This window comes from Nannobrachium achirus (assembly GCF_963921795.1).
Source record: "Nannobrachium achirus genome assembly, chromosome: 21".
Classification (NCBI taxonomy): domain Eukaryota; kingdom Metazoa; phylum Chordata; class Actinopteri; order Myctophiformes; family Myctophidae; genus Nannobrachium; species Nannobrachium achirus.
Genome location: NC_137828.1, coordinates 35,219,974 through 35,238,846, shown reverse-complemented (window position 1 = coordinate 35,238,846; position 18,873 = coordinate 35,219,974). Strand labels below are relative to the sequence as shown.

General features: G+C 43.1%; 1 protein-coding gene across 7 annotated transcripts in view; it reads right to left on the bottom strand.

Moving 5' to 3' along the window:
* Positions 1 to 18,873, bottom strand: part of atp8a2 (ATPase phospholipid transporting 8A2) — a 90,276-nt gene that overhangs the window by 34,500 nt on the left and 36,903 nt on the right. For 5 of the 7 annotated variants that reach the window (XM_080752239.1, XM_080752241.1, XM_080752243.1 and 2 more), the window contains 11 exons: positions 18,756 to 18,844; positions 18,390 to 18,434; positions 18,064 to 18,139; positions 17,488 to 17,676; positions 16,491 to 16,540; positions 16,301 to 16,370; positions 15,334 to 15,418; positions 14,749 to 14,888; positions 13,083 to 13,221; positions 11,109 to 11,173; positions 125 to 297 (listed from right to left, as the gene is read on the bottom strand). In XM_080752239.1, the coding sequence (XP_080608365.1) occupies positions 125 to 297; positions 11,109 to 11,173; positions 13,083 to 13,221; positions 14,749 to 14,888; positions 15,334 to 15,418; positions 16,301 to 16,370; positions 16,491 to 16,540; positions 17,488 to 17,676; positions 18,064 to 18,139; positions 18,390 to 18,434; positions 18,756 to 18,844 (1,121 nt within the window). The remainder of the gene's footprint in view (positions 1 to 124; positions 298 to 11,108; positions 11,174 to 13,082; positions 13,222 to 14,748; positions 14,889 to 15,333; positions 15,419 to 16,300; positions 16,371 to 16,490; positions 16,541 to 17,487; positions 17,677 to 18,063; positions 18,140 to 18,389; positions 18,435 to 18,755; positions 18,845 to 18,873) is intronic. The other 2 variants (XM_080752240.1, XM_080752242.1) reach the window with 2 other exon arrangements.

The following is an 18,873-nucleotide window of genomic DNA, read 5'->3' as shown; positions in this document are numbered from 1 at the left end:
AGAACAAGGTGTGTCTGTCTGAATGAGTGAGTGAGTGAGTGAGTGAGTGAGTGAGTGAGTGAGTGAGTGAGTAAGTGAGTGAGTGAGGGAGTGAGTGAGGGAGTGATGCATGATTCAACTGTACCTGCAGCAGATGACAGCCTTGCAGGACAGGGCCAGGTCCAGGAAGGCCTGGCGCAGCTCAAAGGACAGGGCATACTTGAGCGTCTGACCGTCCATGATCAATGCCAGCTCGTTCTCCTTTCTCAGAGAGTCACCCAGGGACGCACAGTGAGTCGTGAGGGTGTCACGTGTGGCCTGCAGAGAGGAAGGAAGAGAGTTTATTTATTTTGTTTATTGGTGGAACGCAACAATCTACCATCAACTCCCGGTACTTGCTGCACAACTTAGTTACCCAAGCCTGCAATAATATCTACATACAGTAGTGTAGATATCTAAAGAAGTTTAAAGTGAGCCCGCATCCTCCTATTTCTTCAACTGCAATTGATGGGCCTGCACAAATAAGAATCACAATTGCAACCTTGCACCCTAGAATACCATTTAAAAAAAGCAGACAAATCTTTTCCGTAACACTAAACCTTATCCACACGCTGATTCCAACACTAACCCTAAAATAAGTATTTCCCTCATGAGGTCTGGCAACCGTCCTTCCAAATGAACACTTTTACAGCTTTTCTGTTTTAGTGGAAGTAGTTTAACCACACAAGAAGGTACACACACACACACACACACACACACACACACACACACACACCAATTTGTTGAAATGTCAAAAATGTTGCTGTCAAATTAAACACATATGTTTTTGGCTGCAGGTTATTTCATGCGGTGCTTTCATCTATGGGGAATGAGCTTGCTTCTGTGTACATGCAATTAGTAAGAAAGTCAACTAACTTATTAACATTGTGTATTTGTACCAGTATGTAATGTTTTATTTGTGTGTAAATGAGACTGAGTAGTTGAAATCAGGGTAAAATCAAATTGAGACATACCTTTTCCAATTAACTGAAGACTGGGTAGTTGAAAATAAATCAGGGTAAAATCTAAGGGGACTGCCCATAAGTCCGAAGGTTAGTTAGGGTTACTGAGGTTAAGGTTAGGGTTAGAGTTAGGCATAGTATTCTTAACAGATTCGGACTAATGAACCTTCAGACCAATGCCATGGCACCAAATCTAATTGAGACATGCCTTTTCCAATTAACTGGTTTGATATCTACATAAAATTTGTTTGTCTCAGAATGCAGCTTACTGTAAGGCACAAACGCACGCACGCGCGCGCGCGCACGCACGCACGCACAGTGTAATTTACACAGTATTTGTACAGCACAAGGTAAGAAGGTCGAAAGGAGACAGGCAGGCAAATAAACCGAACTAGAGGATGAAAGACACAGATGAAAGAGTAGTAGAAATCACAATGTTGTGAAAAGGAATCCACAATGTATCAATCATTTTCCACATCACTGTGTGTGTGTGTGTGTGTGTGTGTGTGTGTGTGTGTGTGTGTGTGTGTGTGTGTGTGTGTGTGTGTGTGTGTGAGTGCATGCGTGTGTTAATGGGACAGTGGTTTGGGGCAATTTTGATGGAGATGTTGATAATGGAGGAAAAGGAACTAATATAGAAAATAAACATCCCATAGAGATGTAATGAGAACCACGTGGAGAAGTAGGCACGCTACCGCACGCACACAGACACACACAGGCACACACAGACACACACACACACACACACACACACACACACACACACACAAACAGAGCTTCATTTATGTCTCCTAAATTAAATTATAATTGTTGCAGAGGTTCAGCATGGTCTAAGGACCTTCAAGAATGCAGAAAAAGCATTGTTTCCTGCACATGGCCTAATGACCCATTACAGACTGAATAGAAAACAATGCTGGTTGTCTGACCTTTTGTCAAACACACCTGCAATCTGTTAAACCCAATTTATACTTAATCGTACGACAGTTGTTGTTGCTGGGCCAAAAACAACCAATCTATAGCAATAACATAGATACTGTATAGGCTATTTTTGGTTATAATGTTTGAGGTTTTCCAACAATCAAAGAGTAGATTTTAGATTGTGAGGTTTCTGTGTATGGCCTATCAATAATTTACAATTACTTAAACACATATAGCAATGCGATGAGAGGCTAAAATCTGATAATCGCTATTATAATGGCCTCAGTGATAAGTCTTGATAAAGAAAACAGAAAAAGACCTACTTAATACTACTTACACTTTTGAGAGAAAGTACACCAAGCATGCAGCCCAAATTATGTGTACATATTCCACGTTATTAATTCCCTGTATACTGTGAAGAGCAGATGGAGATGAATGAGAGTGGAGGGATTAGAGAAAGAGCCATTAGCATTGAGACCAGTGAGCCATGAGTTGAGATAAAGACGGTGCATCCCCCTAAACAGAAGGTGGTCCTGCTATTTTGTAAACTTCAGCATCGTCAAGAGGCACCAGTAATTACTAATTATACCCTATGGAAAGTCGGAGACGAGACGGTTTGTTTTCAGAGAGGAATCGGTAGCTTACTGTATGCTCATAATAAATATAGAGGTTTTCTGAAAACAAAAGTAAAACATCTTTGTTTGTGTGTTTGTTTTTTAAACTCAAGAGTGTAGCAAAAAAAAAAAAAGAAAAAGAAAAAAACGGAATCCCACACTCCGTCTTCACAAACAGCAATTAAAAAACATCAGCTATGCCTGATGAATGTTGTTTCATTCAGGTTTTTTGTCTGTAGGTGAAGAGTGTGCCGTAGGGGTGTAGCGATACATTTGAACAACGATTCGGTACGCATCACGATACATGGTTGACAATACGATACATGGATGATATTGGTTCATTCATGGGGATACGATACGATTCGATTCAATGATTTAAAATCGATATAGTAACTATTTAAATTAAGACATTAAATCTGTGTGAAACGTGTCAATAGAGGTGTGATTCTTTAGCAAATACATGGACATTATATTACAACACATGGACAAACCCGCACCTTGACATGAACACAGAGATTACACACATTTATCGACAGACCAAGAGAAGCTATATGGAATGGAAAAGTAATTAGACCCCTCTTTTTCATTTTCCCTCTCAAAGTTGCTAAATAAAAGGCACAAATACTTAGTTTCCATACAATCGATTATTTGCATAGCAAAACGATTCGATACAGATTACCGCATTTTAAAACGATACGATACGATACAAAGCCAAAACGGTACAATATTTTCTTTTTGCAAACGATATAGTAGATCGTTGCAAATTAAGATCGATTTTTCGATTGAGTTACTATATGGTTACACCCCTAGTGTGCGGGATTCCTATTTTGCGCTTCTCATTATGTGTAAGAGAACTCTGAGTGTAAAAATGGCCCCATAACACTCTGGATTTTACTGTGTGGCCCACACCACTAAGCATATAGCTAATAGCATCCCTATTCCCTAGCTCACAAGCTCTGAGGCTACAAGCTTGTAGATTGGCTATCTCAGCCGATCTACAAGCTGAGTTACAAGCTCACAACACAGCAGATCTACAATGCGGTGCTGTGTGACCTTGTAGCTGGCCTAAAAAGCTCTTGGGAATCCGGTCAACTAAGTACAGGGTTTAAATAGTTAAAACCAAACCCCACACAGGCACTAAAGCTCACTAGCATTTGAAAGTGAGTAAGGCGCCATTAGAATCTGTTGGCTGGTCAGCCAGCTAACCTGTGAGGAACCTGTGACCCGCACTGAGATGACCTTTCTGCTGATAGATCAGGACGTGCTACTTACATACAACATGCATGTGCACGCACATTCCCACAAGCACTCTGACCCCCCTACATGCACAATTGTACCCCCCCCCCCCCCCCCCCCCCCACACACACAAAAAAAAAAAATCCCTGTTCTTGTTTTCTCAGCCTTCAGCTGTGTGTTTTTCTTTGTATTCCGGAATTCCTGTTTGCATTCACCTTCTCCCAAAACAGAAGGAAAGGAAAACAAAAACATAATGAAAGGATTACGGGAGATTACAGGTTGTCAGGGTTCGGCAAAATCAAAGACTGCATACGCATGCGTGTGTATGCGTGCCGTGTGCGTATGTGTGTGTTTTTATGTTGGGGGGGTGGGGGGGAGGTTCAGGCAGGAAACAGTCCGAAACATGCATGTGCATAAGGCATGCGTGGGTGTGCAGGTTCTGTCTGTTTGCATTCAAGTATGCAGCCTATGCACGGCTTTGCACGCATAGGTCAACCCCCAAATCCTACTTTCTACACTGTCCTCTCATTGTCAAAGACGCGACCGAGTATTTCCCGGTGAACCTAAGCGCAACGGTGGGGGCTTGGGAGTGTGGGGGAGTGTGGGGAACACGCACAACTGACTATTGCTGATGATGGAGAGGTTATATAGCTTTATAGCCTTTATGTATTGAGAATGAGAGGCACTCTTGCCGATTTAGTAAGAGACTCGTCGCCAATTGCAAGATATTTAAACGTTATTTGGGGCCATGATGATATCCTTTTCTTCCCACAACTAGACTAAGGATTTATATTGTCTGTGTTATTGTTAACAACCACAATTATTCACGTGTGGCAAGAGCGTGGTTCACTCGTTTTTAGTAGGCTATAGTGTAGGTTTAGAAGCCTTTTCAGAAGTTAATTTAATGTTTTCCATTTAATGATTTCCTTGATCCTCATCTAATCTTGCGCTAATGCACGCAACTGTTTTTGCCATGTTTTAAGGCTGTGTATGCTTTTCAGAAGTTAATTTAATGTTCTCCATTTAATGGTTTCCTTTATCGTCATCTTGCGCTAATGCACACAACTGTTTTCGCCAGGTTTTAAGGTCTTATTTTAGTTGTTTCTCATAAGGGTTTCACCCTCCTTGCCCATCGGCCCCCACCTTTGCGCTTAGGTTCACCGGGAAATACTCGGTCGCGTCAAAGAGCCATGGACAAACACACACACAAAATGTCTCAACAGCATAGCACTGAACAAACAGCGAGTGAGTGAGTGAAAGATTATTGCACAAAAACACTGTCCCTCATCAGATATGGAGGAGGGGGGGGGCTGAGGGAAGCTTCTCCTACTACTATGGTGCTCTGTCACTGTGATAACAGCGAGGTGTGATGGATGCTTTCCAATTTCTACATCTCTACCAACGGAGTATCACAAAGTTCACAGCGACACGTGTAACACACACACACACACACACACACACACACACACACACGCACGCACACACGCAAATTCAATGGGCTTTATTGGCATGAGAAAACATAAATTTACATTGCCAAAGCAGAAGTGTATCAAAAGTAGAAAAATACGCACATCTCTTAATGAGGTGCTGGGTGAGAAATGGCACAATAGAAAAGGAAACCCGCACACTCAAAAGTTTTGACCAGATGAAGAGCTTGTAGCTCGAAACGTCGTCAACAAATATTCAGTCATTTGGAGCAGAGTGTACGCACGCACGCACGCACGCACCGCACACACACACACACACACACACACACACACACACACACACACACACACACACACACACACACACACACACACACACACACGATAGCCTAGCACCAAGGTGCTAATAAGCCAAAGCTACGTGTCACAGCAGGTTCAGTCAAAGCTAGCCTATAGCAGCAGCTAGGCTAATGGGATAATAACCTAGCTTAGTCAGCTTAGTATAGGAACAGAGCTTTAAAAAAAAAAGGAACAGATTAACAGGCAAACACCAGTTAGTGGTAAATGCTAAGATGCCGCAAACTGATAATCAGAAGTAATTACACCTTATTGTGGTCAAAATGCCAACATAAAAGAATGTACTCCGCCAGAAGGAATGCAATGTTGGCATCTCACAAAACACACACATTACTCCGACATCCTTCTTTCTCACACTGAAATTCCCTAGCAATCAAAGGATTGCATATTTGTTCTACGTCATTGATATGACAGCCCTCATTAGCGAGCATTTTTATGTTCCAAACTAAATGTTATGTTTCATATGCATCTGTGCTGGGTGTGTGTGTGTGTGTGTGTGTGTGTGTGCGCGCGTGCGGGTGTGTGCGTGCGTACCTTATAAACCCTGCTGTCGGGCTCTTGTGTGAGGAATTTTATCAGCTTTATATTTGGATCTGAAAATGGGGTGAGGTGGTGCAGGCATGGAGGCAGTTGGTGTGACATATCACAGGTCACCTTCTATCATCACACGCTTTAATATAACATACACACACACACACACTCCCTCTCACACACAGGCACACACACTTGAAAGGGGCCAAAGCAAAATGGTGATTTATTCCAGCTCACCCTCTCCATTAAAAGCTAAAGTGGTAAAGAATGTGCACGGGCAGAACGTATAATACACAGACAGGGGGGGGGGGGGGCAGATGTGAGAGACTGGGGGGGGGGAGGGGGGGGGGGGGGGAACAGGGCTGTTGAGTGAAAAGAAGGTGGAGAAAGACATGCTCATATCTGAAGTGCAGATTCTGTCACCAGCCAGATTTAATACAGCGTTTAATTATCACCCCGAGCATCTGTGCAAACAAACACCCACATCCTCCACTGCCTGGGCCAGTCAGACACACACGCGTACGTACGCACACACATAAAGGCGGGCAGACACACAGCGAGTCCCGCTGAGCGCAGAATCAGACAACAACGGACATTCACAGGAAGTCTCATAATAATAAAAAACATCAGTAAATTCTAAATGCCACGGCAAGAGTGCGAGTTAAGGGCCTGTCTGTGTGTGTGTGTGTGTGTGTGTGTGTGTGTGTGTGTGTGTGTGTGTGTGTGTGTGTGTGTGTGTGTGTGTGCGCACGTACGCGCGTGCGTGTTTGTGTGTGTGATTAATGAGCAGAAGAGTGAGGATGTTTGTGTTAGACTTGTAATGCGGGCATGGTGACAGGGGAGTGCGGGATTGTGGGAAAGACGGATGAAATGTATATCCAACACTATCAGGTTGATCAGGGTGATCATGTACCACTGCATCCACTGTAAATATGTGTGTGTGTGTGTGTGTGTGTGTGTGTGTGTGTGTGTGTGTGTGTGTGTGTGTGCGTGCGTGCGCTACAGATAGACACAGGGCTATGGAGGGAAGACAGAGGCAAGACAGACGTGTGTGTGTGTGTGTGTGTGTGTGTGTGTGTGTGTGTGTGTGTGTGTGTGTGTGTGTGTGTGTGTGTGTGTGTGTGTGTGTGTGTGTGTGCGTGCACACGGCATCTGTTGGCAGATGGAGTTTGTCACAGCCGCATCACATTCACAAGCCTACATGTTTACCCAGGAGGCATTGCTGGCGGGGTTTGTTTTGATGAGGACACACACCAAAAGGACACATGTCATTACTGCTCACTCATCGTCATCACATGGACTTACATCTTTTTTCCTGCCTTCTTTTTTTGGTTTCCCCGCTCTGTTGTCTTATTAATCTCATCTTTTTTCTCTGTCTCTCTCCAGATTGTCCATCTGATGCATAAAATATAACAACCACGTCTCCTGCCTTATTCACAAACACACTTTCACTAAGATAAACATTCTCTCTCTCGGTCTCACTCTCCAACACAAAGACAGAGAAAAAGTATGTGTGCAAGTGTGTGCGTGTTTTGTCTCTCTCTCTCTCTCTCTCACACACACACACACACACAGAGGCTGTGTAGTCTCTTCCTGAGTACAGAGAGGGTGCTGACAGAAGTGGAGGTAGTGGCGTTAAGGAGGTATGGAGGGAAGAGGAGGAGGAGGAGGGGAGAGGGCATCCGCCAAGCTGCCAACCAAGATACACATAGATCAGCCGTCGCACTAACAATGTTAGGAGGAAGGGTGAAAGGGCAGAGAGAGGAGGAGGGGGCGATACGGATAGACAGAGGATTGGAGATAAATTTAAATGAGGGCAAAGGGTCAATTCCTGAGGTGAGATTTTGATAAGCAAGCAGAAAATGGCTTGGATGAAGTGTTTGCTCGCTTTGAGACACTTTCAAAACACACACATGCACAGAATCCACACACACAAGTAGATACACCACACATACAGAGCTGACCTAACACCAGTTATTTTAAGTGTGGGGGAGTGAGATAAGTGTTGTGCTGAAGACGGCACTGCTTTCATCTACTGTGCCCAGGACTCACGGAAGCCCTCTGAAGCTGCCCTCTTTAACACCCCTCACCACGTGCACAGGCCTCACCACGTGCGCACGCTCAGCGCCCGCTACGATGGCACTGCTATACAACTGGCTCTTCACGTCTAATGCTTGTTCTCCTCAGCTGAATTAGTGATCAAAGACTCTTGTCATTGTGGATTTACTGCGGCACAAATGCCTTCCTAAACAAACATGAATATACTGTATTTTAATGAAAAATTGTACATGACAGTTCAGCACATACATGCACACCCTTGGACCTACCATAAAACTGTCATTGAGGGTGTGTGTAGTATTAATACTAGACGGCATAGGATTGTATTTTAGCCAATGCTGAGGAAGACTGTTACACTTGAAAAGCTTCCATTGCTCTGCCCGAGGTGAGGTAAAATGTGAAAGGGACATTTACTGTGTGCTGGCTGTTTTCTCAGTTTCACTGTATTTTTGCCAATACATTACAGGCATGCTTGCTTAAAGGAGTAGTTCACCCCCAAAATGACTTTTTTTCTATTGATTACTCATGCCATGGAGAGTAGAGTTCAATAATATTTTTTGGTTTTTGTCAAATTCCTAAGACATAAATGTGATAACAATAAATTTACCCCCATTCATTTCGGATGGTGACCCGTTTCGAAACGGGTCACCATCCGGAATCAATGGGGGTAAATTTACTCAAATCAAATTTTTGTCTTAGGAATGTGACAAAAACCAAAAAATATTATTGAACTCTACTCTCCATGGCATGAGTAATCAATAGAAAAAAGTCATTTTGGGGGTGAACTACTCCTTTAATATATTTTTTTGCTTTGCTTTTGCATCTGAAAAACTTGGACAACGCTGCTCAAGTTTAAGGAGGGCTGCCAAATGGTTAAAAAATACATAAACACTCATCTTAGTAGCCGTTGTTATTGCCAGCATTTTTATTGCCCAGACAGAAAATGTTATCTAGGGCATTCTTAACGAACGAACACACTGGACACGCCACTGATGCTAACGAAGTCATCCCAAACATGTTAAGAAAATATCCAGTAACCGTTGATTTCCGCCCTCTTCTTATTACTAATTGAATAGGCAGTTCTTGGCCTACAGCAACTTAATTACTGTGATATTACATCTTCTTCCTGCCCAACTCAATTTGTTGTGGCTGAGCGCCAGCCTTTCCCGGTCCTCCTATAGATGGCATAATAGACTGCTAATGGGGGATTCATGTTAGACACACACTGTTATGTCTAACATTAACTGTAGCTCCTACAGCATACATGGGCAACTGTCTGCCCGGGGGCCACATGCGGCCCCGACCTTCACTTAATGCAGCACGCAGGTTCATATTGGAATACTGATATAGTATTGTTACAGTTCCAACCACGCAAACATGACTCGCTTTAATTACTTCTGTATTAGTAGCTTAATGACTTAGCACCAGTCTTTTTTTTTAATGTCCAATGTATTTGTATTTAAGTTCCCAAAGTTAACATAAGAACATATAAATGCATTTGAAATTAAATAAAAATGTAACTTTTTAGGATCCCAATTCAAAAATTGCAAAAAATTATTCCGCATTCCAATTTAAAAAAATGCAAAAATAGCAGATCTACAAGCACTGCAATGCGTTTTGAGCTTGTAGATTGGCTATTTTTGACTGTAAATGCATTGTGGCTCTCTGGAGTGAATGTGAAAATATAGTGGCCCTCTCCATCATCAAAGTTTGCCCGCCCCTGTCCTACAGTGTTCTCTATGCAGTGCTACAGTACATGCTATGCATTAACGTTTTGGCTCGTTGACTAGAAAATTGTTGATTATGAACACTGACATGTCTCCCAGTTTAGGGCTCAAGTTCAACAAACACGCCAGTGGAAACAAAAGGACTCTGACACGCATCCATACAAACACATGTGAAAGCTTATGCACACAAACACAGTGTGTACACTTAGGAGTTTATGACCCATGATCTAGCCTGCCTCACAGATAAACAAACAGTAAAAGGTGAAAGCACTGGGACAGAGAGGGGGAGAGAGAGATGCATGTTGTGTGGCTGTGTGTATTCCATTCTCACATGAGAGCAATCCAGCCAATTAGACGCAGCGGTCACACATGAAACATGGCATGCAAAGCAACAACACGTCAATCAACGACGCTAACGCCTGTTCCAAATCTAGATGGAGAGATTGTTTGACCACCAAAGAACATGTCCGAAAGTGTCTCTCTCTCTTAACAGAAAGCGAAATAACTAGACTGTCGAGATTATTTCCCCTGCATGTTAACGAGAATTACGTGAATGTATGAGAATAGCACAGTTGTGCGCGTGTGCGTGCAGTTGTGTTTTGACAAAGAGAGGAGACTGGAAGAGAGAGATACAGAGAGAGAAACGTAGAATGAATGAGAGAGATAGGGAGGGAGGGGGAGAGAGAGAGAGAGAGAGAGAGAACTGATAGAGACGGTATCTGTCGTCTTTCATCCCATTCTCCAAATGGACACCAGACACTTTAATTACTTCCACCTGTACGCAGACAAAGAGTCACACCCACCAACCAGGGTGTGTGCCGCACCTAGGTTCCCACGGTAACCTTGTTAAGACCCCACCACCACCATATGCCCTTCCCGGCCAGTACCCTCCCCCGTTCCCACAATATAACCAGAAAGAAATATATATGTATATAAAATAATCATTTTATACACACACAGTATTTATATATATCCTATATATAATTAAGGAAAGTCAGTCACACTCTCTGTTCCACATTTTGAGTAATTGATCTTGACTTGTACACAGGCATTGACCATTAGGCATTATGCAGACCGTGAGGAAGCCGTTTTTTCCCCAGCCATTTTCTTACTTCATACTAGTTGTTGGGGATTCCCACACTCTGGAGTATGAAGAAAGAGCAAAATGGCCAGCGAGTGAATAATATGTCCAACACTGTACATACATAAAGCACATAGAAAACAGGGAGGGGCAGTAGAGGGAGGAGGGGTGCTACTCACATCCAGTGAGTCCTCATTGACGATGATGAGGGACATGCCGTGTGTCACCAGACGACAGGAGTAACCTGAGAAATGGAAAGATTAAAAGGGGGAGGTGGAGGACAAGAGGGGTGGGGTGGGGTGGAGAGATTAGATACACAGTGAAGCTCAACCCGTGTTTCCAAGTGGTTAGAGTTAGAGAATACTTCTCACACCAGTGTATGTATACACCAGGGGTCTTCAACGTTTTCAGGCCAAGGACCCCTTAGCTGAGAGACAGATGAAGCAGGGACCCCCTCTACATGTTGTATAAAACCGCAGATTTTGCAGATTTTCATCGATTTCATAGGTAGATTCATAGACTTGTTTGACAGCACTGTCATCAGTCGATGTTGGAGTTGTGTTAATGTGTTTTTCAGACATTTAATCACTTAAATTGTCGATACTTTGTAAACTTGACATATCACTCGGTACTTGGTCTGCTCTTTTTTTTTTACCTCCACAGCCAACCTACTTTATTTGCAGAAAATAGCCGATCTACAAGCTCTCAAGAGAGAGCTTGTAGCTCTGCTATTTCAGGCCAAAGTTCTCCTCAGAATAGGGATGCGAGGGTGCAAGTTGTTAATCTAAAAGATGATCCTCTCACACAAAGATTTGGCGGCCCCCCTGTAGTAACTCTGAGGTCCCCCTAGGAGTCCCGGACCCCCTGTTGAAGAGCCCTGGTATACACCTTTAATCCTACATATAATTTTAGAGATCGCTCAGTCGTAGGTCAGTCACAAATGCATTTCTACCTTTATCTCTTCAGCAACTGATCCCAATTTTCACATTTTTCATTGGCCATTAGCATTAGACAGAGGCTGACGGAGCCCGATTTCCATTTTCACCAAATTCAAGCTATTTATTCGCGTTTTTATACCACTTCTGTTCAACTCAACTTCAGCCTGTTGTCAGGGCAACGGTCCGTTCCTCCAGGCCATGGGATCTGTAACCCCACACCCACCAATCTCACAGTCTCTCTCTCTCTCTCTCTCTCTCTCTCTCTCTCTCTCTCTCTCTCATGTGGTTTGCCTGCATGCACGGGTCACTCATGCACCGGGTGCATTTGATGTGTGTCTTATCTTCCGACGGGTATGGCAAAATTATGTAGAGCAAGCGCATTCTCACGCACGCACCAGTTACAGTTACTTTCTCCATAACCCACACTCTGCACATATATTGGAGCACATATCTTCAAACGGGTAAGGTCTAGTAGTAATAAAGGTCTGACTCTGACTGAAGCTGGTCTGGGTCAAGCAGTCTAGAACAATGATTTGTCTGCATGTATAGAAGTAGACCAACCACAACCCATGACACGGAGGCATTCCTCCATCCATGAAACATGAAATGCAAGATTAAGTAATCCGAAAGTGAAACTCACGAAGAGCGTGAAAGTTGGGTCAGCGTTTTCTATTTCAGTTACGCCCACAGTTACACCAGCAGTGTTTCTTCTGCAGCACTATTGTTGTTATTGGTGAAGCATTATATAAAGATCGCCATTTCCATTTGGTCAAAATGTGGCATAGACGATAGACCTTCACCACACAAGGACATGCACTCAAGCAGTCAGCCTTGCCACAGAACATTGCTTTGGACCCTTTTCCACCGGGTGTTTCCACTGAATATGAATTGGTTCAGAGCCTTAAAAGTTGGTTCGGAACTTGGTTCCATGAAAGCACCAAGGTTCCAAGAATCTAGAACGGAACCAGTTCTAGAACCAACGTTCTTTTGGTGGAAAAGGGGCCTCTGTGATTTTGGCAACTTTGCAAACAAACTGCACTTAATATCGAAAACTTTGAACAGGAAGGCCTTGCTGTTATTGGACTTTATTTTGTTTTGCAGTGATCAGTGGAAGAAAATATACAACAGCGCTTTTAAACAGAAGCCCATGAATGGTGACAATATTCTTGTAGTTGAGTTAGGCAGAACTGAGTTCTCTCCCTCTCTTTCTCTAACCTATGTTGATGGCAGTCTCCTGCTTGTCTCCGGTGAGGACCCAGATCTTGATTCCCGCCCTCATTAGAGTGGCGATGGTCTCCGGGACCCCTGCCTGGAGACGGTCTTCTATGGCTGTGGCCCCTAGCAGCATTAAGTTCTGTTAGGGGGAGGGAGAGAGGGAGAGCACATAATGAGCCTCAGCAAAAAAGAGAAAAAATGCATAGCAGTGTAGGTCATGTGAATGCACAGCATATCGATGGCTGAAAACTCAACAGCGTGACAGCAGCAACGGCTGCTCATGTGGGCTGGGGAGGACATGGTTGCCGGCAGCGATGTGGCGTCCAGCTCAGCGGTACGTACTGTACTGTACCGTACAGTATATACTGTACACCACTCTGTGCCGCTTTGTCTGTGGGCCAAGAAGCAGCCGCTTACTTTTTCCCCGGGCTTTAATTTGTTCAGTATTTAAAACACACATGTACCCTCATTAGACACACAGATACACACACAGATACACACCGGGCCAAACGCACACAGAGACATAACACTGCTGTGTTGTTGACTCCAGTTTTATAGGGCTCTTGGCAGGCGGGTGCAGGTAATTAGCCTTGTGGTCTTCCAGTCTAAGCACCCCCCCCCCCCTCTCTTTTTTCTCTTCTCTCAATTTTCTCACCTCTACTCTCTCCTTAAACCCTTCGGTTTGACTTTGAATTCCCTGTTCTCTCTCTCGCTCTCGTAGCAGCTAGCCTCTGTCCTATGAGTGTTCCCGTTCTTTTATTCTACTTGTGTTTTCTTTCAATAGATGACACAGAGATCACAGATCCCATCAACGCCTCAACACTTGATCCCCCATTCCTGAACTGCTAAAAAAAATATAAATCCCACGTAGCTTTAGATAATTATAACACTGGGATTTCCATGTACTGTACGTTAATCAACATTGTTGGATGTCCACAAATCAATCTTAGAACGTATTTTCTTCAGAGCACATAATTATCTGGATTCAAAGGTTTATCGTAGAAAGATAATTTTTCTTTGTGCGTGAACGAGTGTGCTCACGCGCACAAGCGTCTCACTTCATTCTCCCACAAAGTGCCGTCTCGACAATCCTCAGTTGTGATGGGTTTTCTGTGAAGTTAGAGTTTAGGGGTTCAAAGCGGGCTCTCATCTTAATTCTCTCGGTTTCTACTCTACTCATCCATTCATTTCTTTTCCCTCTCACTGTTGCAACCTGCCTGACCAAACAACAGAAAAATTCCACACCAATCAGTCATGTGCCATGGAGCTGCACCGTCTCTCTGTGTGGTCTCACTCTGGTCTCACCTAAAGGCATAACACACACACACACACACACACACACCCACACACCCTGAAGGTGACATGGCTTCTGGCAATGTGCTGTCATAGAAGGACTTGATGGATAGTTGATGAACAACAGTTGTGATTATGGAGGAGAGGAGATCTGTGGGGCCACTGTGCCACCTGGTGGTAAGCATGAGTAGTGTGTGTACATATGCAAGAGAGACTGAGGGACACAGAAAGAAAGATGTAATAATAGTAAGAGGGAATAAATAAATAACAAATTAACAGAGGAAGAGAGACTGATACACAGTGTGTGAGTGAAAGCAAAGGAGAGAGAGGGAGAGAGAAAGAGAGTAGACACAGAACGAGATGCTGCATTTACCTTTTCTATAAGTTCGTAGCAATCCTCTAGTTTCTGGGCACGGTCTTTTATCACAGTGCTGATTCGTGTGTATTCCTTCAGCCACTCCTGATAGGCCGCTTCCTCCAGGTCTACATAGGCAAAACACAGGGTCCTCAGCCCTGGGTGGGTGGAGAGCACAAAGATTTGCAATTTAAAATAGTTTAAGGGAAACTACGATGCCTTTGAAGTGCATATTTCATTGGTGATAGTAACATTGGTCATAGATATTTATGATAAAATCCATTTTGATAGGGAAAATGTCCTGACACCAAGATTACCTAAAACAATGTGTTGCTGTATTCTTTTCAACAAGTACATTTTCAACAATTTTAGTGGCCTTTCAAAGACACACAAAAGACTGCTCAGTTTTATGGTTGCAAAAAGAACATTAGCGCCATAACAAATACTGTATTATGGAGATAATGTTTAAAAGCTTAATAGTGATTTGTGTCCCTTTAAAAGGGAAACAGACAGAATGGAAGTAGGTGTAGGAATAATAAACAGATGAAGACAGCATATTATCAGACATTCTATAATGGCTTCAGTTCCTCCTTTACTTCCTACCTTCAGTAGCAAACTGCTCCAGATGAGCAATAGTTAGATCTTTGTATTGGGAATCCTCAGTCAGGCGCTCAAAAATCACATTATCCTAGAAAGAAAATAAACCAGCATTAACATGTCATTCTTCAAAATATGAGTGGAAGCAATTTTGCATTAAAGCTGTATATATATATATATATATATGTCACGGTTTGTTAGAGAAACAGTACGGTCGAGAAACGGAGCACTCGTCGTGCGGCACGGGGCGGAACAAGCGGTCGCCACAACAACGTCCTCCAGGCGGAGCCGCTCGATTGTCCACGACATTGCAAGCGGCGCGAAGGCCAGCGGACCTTGGTCCTGCTCTTCGCCCCCGAGCGCCGCCGGCGCGAGTGGCCGCGAAGAGCGGGCGAGGGCCGCGCGGCCGGCGGAGCGCCGCGCGAGTTACGAAGCCGGGGTGAATGCAATCATTATAAGCCCACGATAAACGCCCTGTCCAAGTGACTACAATGGAGCGCTCCCTAGCTCATAGTAAGCTAATGGCTAAACACTGCCGAGCTAGGCTAGTAAATAAAGAAAGAGAGTCGCAAACGAGTGACGTCAGCGCCTTCACTAGTGAATGGCTGTCGTCGCCATCTGGTGGTGATTGGTGTGTGGTGAACGACAAAACAAGCGCTCTTACAATGAACGTACTGAGTTACCCAAACGTACTGTAACATATATATATATATATATATATTTTTTTTTTTTTCTTTTTTTTGGATTACAATGTTATTTTGTCAAATCTGTATGGTAGAATTAATGAGAGTTAATCAATACAATACAGCTTATGCAACTGGTGTGGTTGTATTTGGTCTCCTGAGCAAGCAGGCAGACTATTATCTCAGAGGTTAAAATGCCAGCACTTGTACAAGAGACCTGGGTTTGAAACCGGAACAGGAAAGTCACAAAGGGTGGCTTTAAACGACATAACATTATGGGACAAACTTACAGCTCCTTTACAGTACAGACGAAGCTTCCCGTCGGGAGTCCTGACCACAACCGACATGCGCTTACGATTGCTGTGGAAGAAACAAAGTAACAACATGAAACAGGAGTCTGGTTGCAAATGCATCGGACATCCAGGCATTCTTGCCCAAGACTGGACATGGAGATGTGGTTATGCACACGTGCAACGTTACCTGGAAAACTCCAGCACGTTCAGTAACTCATAGGTATTCTCCTTTCCTCTCTGAAACATAATGAGATGTCTATTATTATATAACATATACACAGGGTGGTACTCACATATTTAAAAGTAAAAGTACTCATTGTGCAGAATGTTCCATTTCAAGGTTTCAATTGTACAAGCATCTTTGGTACGACACATTGTGAGCTTGTAGATCAACTATTTTCAAATGGCTGAAGTGGTTAATGTATATTTATATTTTGTAATAATAATCAAAATCTAAAAGGTAAACTTAAGTTTTCAAATAATTGTTGTGGAGAAAAAGTACAATATATGCCTCTGAGATGTAGTGGAGTATAAGTAAAAGTATTGGAGATTGGAAATACTCAAGTAAAGTACAAATACCTCAAAATTTTACTTAATTGTACATCTACTTAATTACTTTACACCACTGCACATACATAGACACTTGCACAAACACTTTGAGTAGTTGAACTCACATAAACACCATAGAAGCAGAATATCAAATACTGAAGGGTGCCACTGCTGTTTGCCTAGTCTCTCGAGCCAGACTGTTGACTCACACGATTTTCAAATGCTTCCATTCTACAGTCTGTGCAAAGGAAGCGCTGAAAACGATCTGGGAGTAAAGCGGACGTCCCACCTCCTTCCCACTTCAATTTAGTCTTTGTCAAATTAGTCAAATAAGCATGTACACTATACCATACAGTAGCTTGCTGCTTATCAATATGTTTTAAAGATATTTTAAGATATATTTCCGTGAACGTAAATGACGACATCTTCCTTCCTTTCTCAACTTTCAGGAGGTTTCGTTCCATACTCTATATAGCATTTGGAGATTGTGGGATAGTTGCATGGCTACGCGAGACTAGTTTGCTTAATTCATGCACACTTCCCCCTCACTCACACACACACACACACACACACACACACGCACGCATGCACGCACGCACGCACGCACGCACGCACACGCACACACACACACGTACAGCTTCGATGATGACAGAATCTGGGGTCCTAGCGGTGAAGACAAAGCCCAGTCCTTTGGCTCCTTTCACGAGTGCTCCTTCGTCAGGTGAGGAGGCCTGGTAGATGATCTGATCCTCTTCTCTCTCTGGAACCACTGTGTGACACACCGCCATCATGGTGAGGAACTCGCAGATCTGAGGAGACGTGGGCTGGACAGAGAGAGAGAGAGAGAGAGTTAATTTAAGGCAGTTATGAACAATTTATTCCATGTTCATAAAACCAGTTAAATATGGAAACTAACATACACATCTGAAATATCTTTTATATTAATATTAATGCCAAACCAAAGAAAAATAAAAAATAAAAAAGCTAAATTTATCAGGAACATATTTTGTGCTGGTGAAGGGGCACAGAAAACATAATTTGTAGCAGGGGTACACTAGTAAAGAGAGTATGGGAACCACTGATTTGCATTTACTTGTTTATTAGAAACAATCCACAAGTTGTTTCTAATGGAACCGATTGATCATATTCACATGGTAGCCCATTGTGCTCAAATAGAGAACTCTCTGAGAAGAGCATTGTCGGACACCTACGTGGTCCTTCTCGATGTTCTGGATGAGAGCGGGGTCGTCGAACTCTGTGGAGTTATTGCTGCTGGACGGAAGGTGGCTAAAAGAGAAACACAAGATGGAAGAGGGAATGACTCTTGTGTGCAGAAAATGTTCCTATATCAGCCAATGAAAGCCATCACATGTGGACTGGGGCACAGTGTTTTGAGTTATCTTGGTGTAAATCGATAATTAATTATATAAGACATAAAATCATTTCTAACAATGTGTCATGGCACAAAGACAGTGTAAAACCACAAAGGTTGAAGAAAAGATAACTGAGAAGGAGAGGGTACAGTACAACTACTGACCTGAAGTCCTCCATGGAACGATCGCAGTCAAGATCAGGGAAATGGCTGCAGTGATAAATCAAGTAGTATCGTAGAGGAATTGATCAGATTATGGGTTGATTAGTTCAATCAAACAAGCAGGCGAGGACAAGAGATGAATTCATAGGTCCATCAATAAAATTGAGCATCATTCAAAGTTAGTATGAGTTGTGTATTTGTTGATCAGTTAGCGATCAAGTTAAACATACAGCAGCACATGCAAAGATTGTTAGCAGCATACTGTATAGCTAGACTAAATCAGTCATTTTGTTAGAAGATTTATGCATGTAGTATTTATCTACTGGCACTGGCAAGGAACACCATGGGAACAAGTGAGAGGTGACTCACCCATATGTTATCCCAGCAATGGTACACTTCTTGAAGTGCATGACATTACAAGTCAGAGTTCCTGTCTTGTCGGAAAAGAGATACTTCACCTGGGCAAGATAAGGAAGCAGAAGAGGAA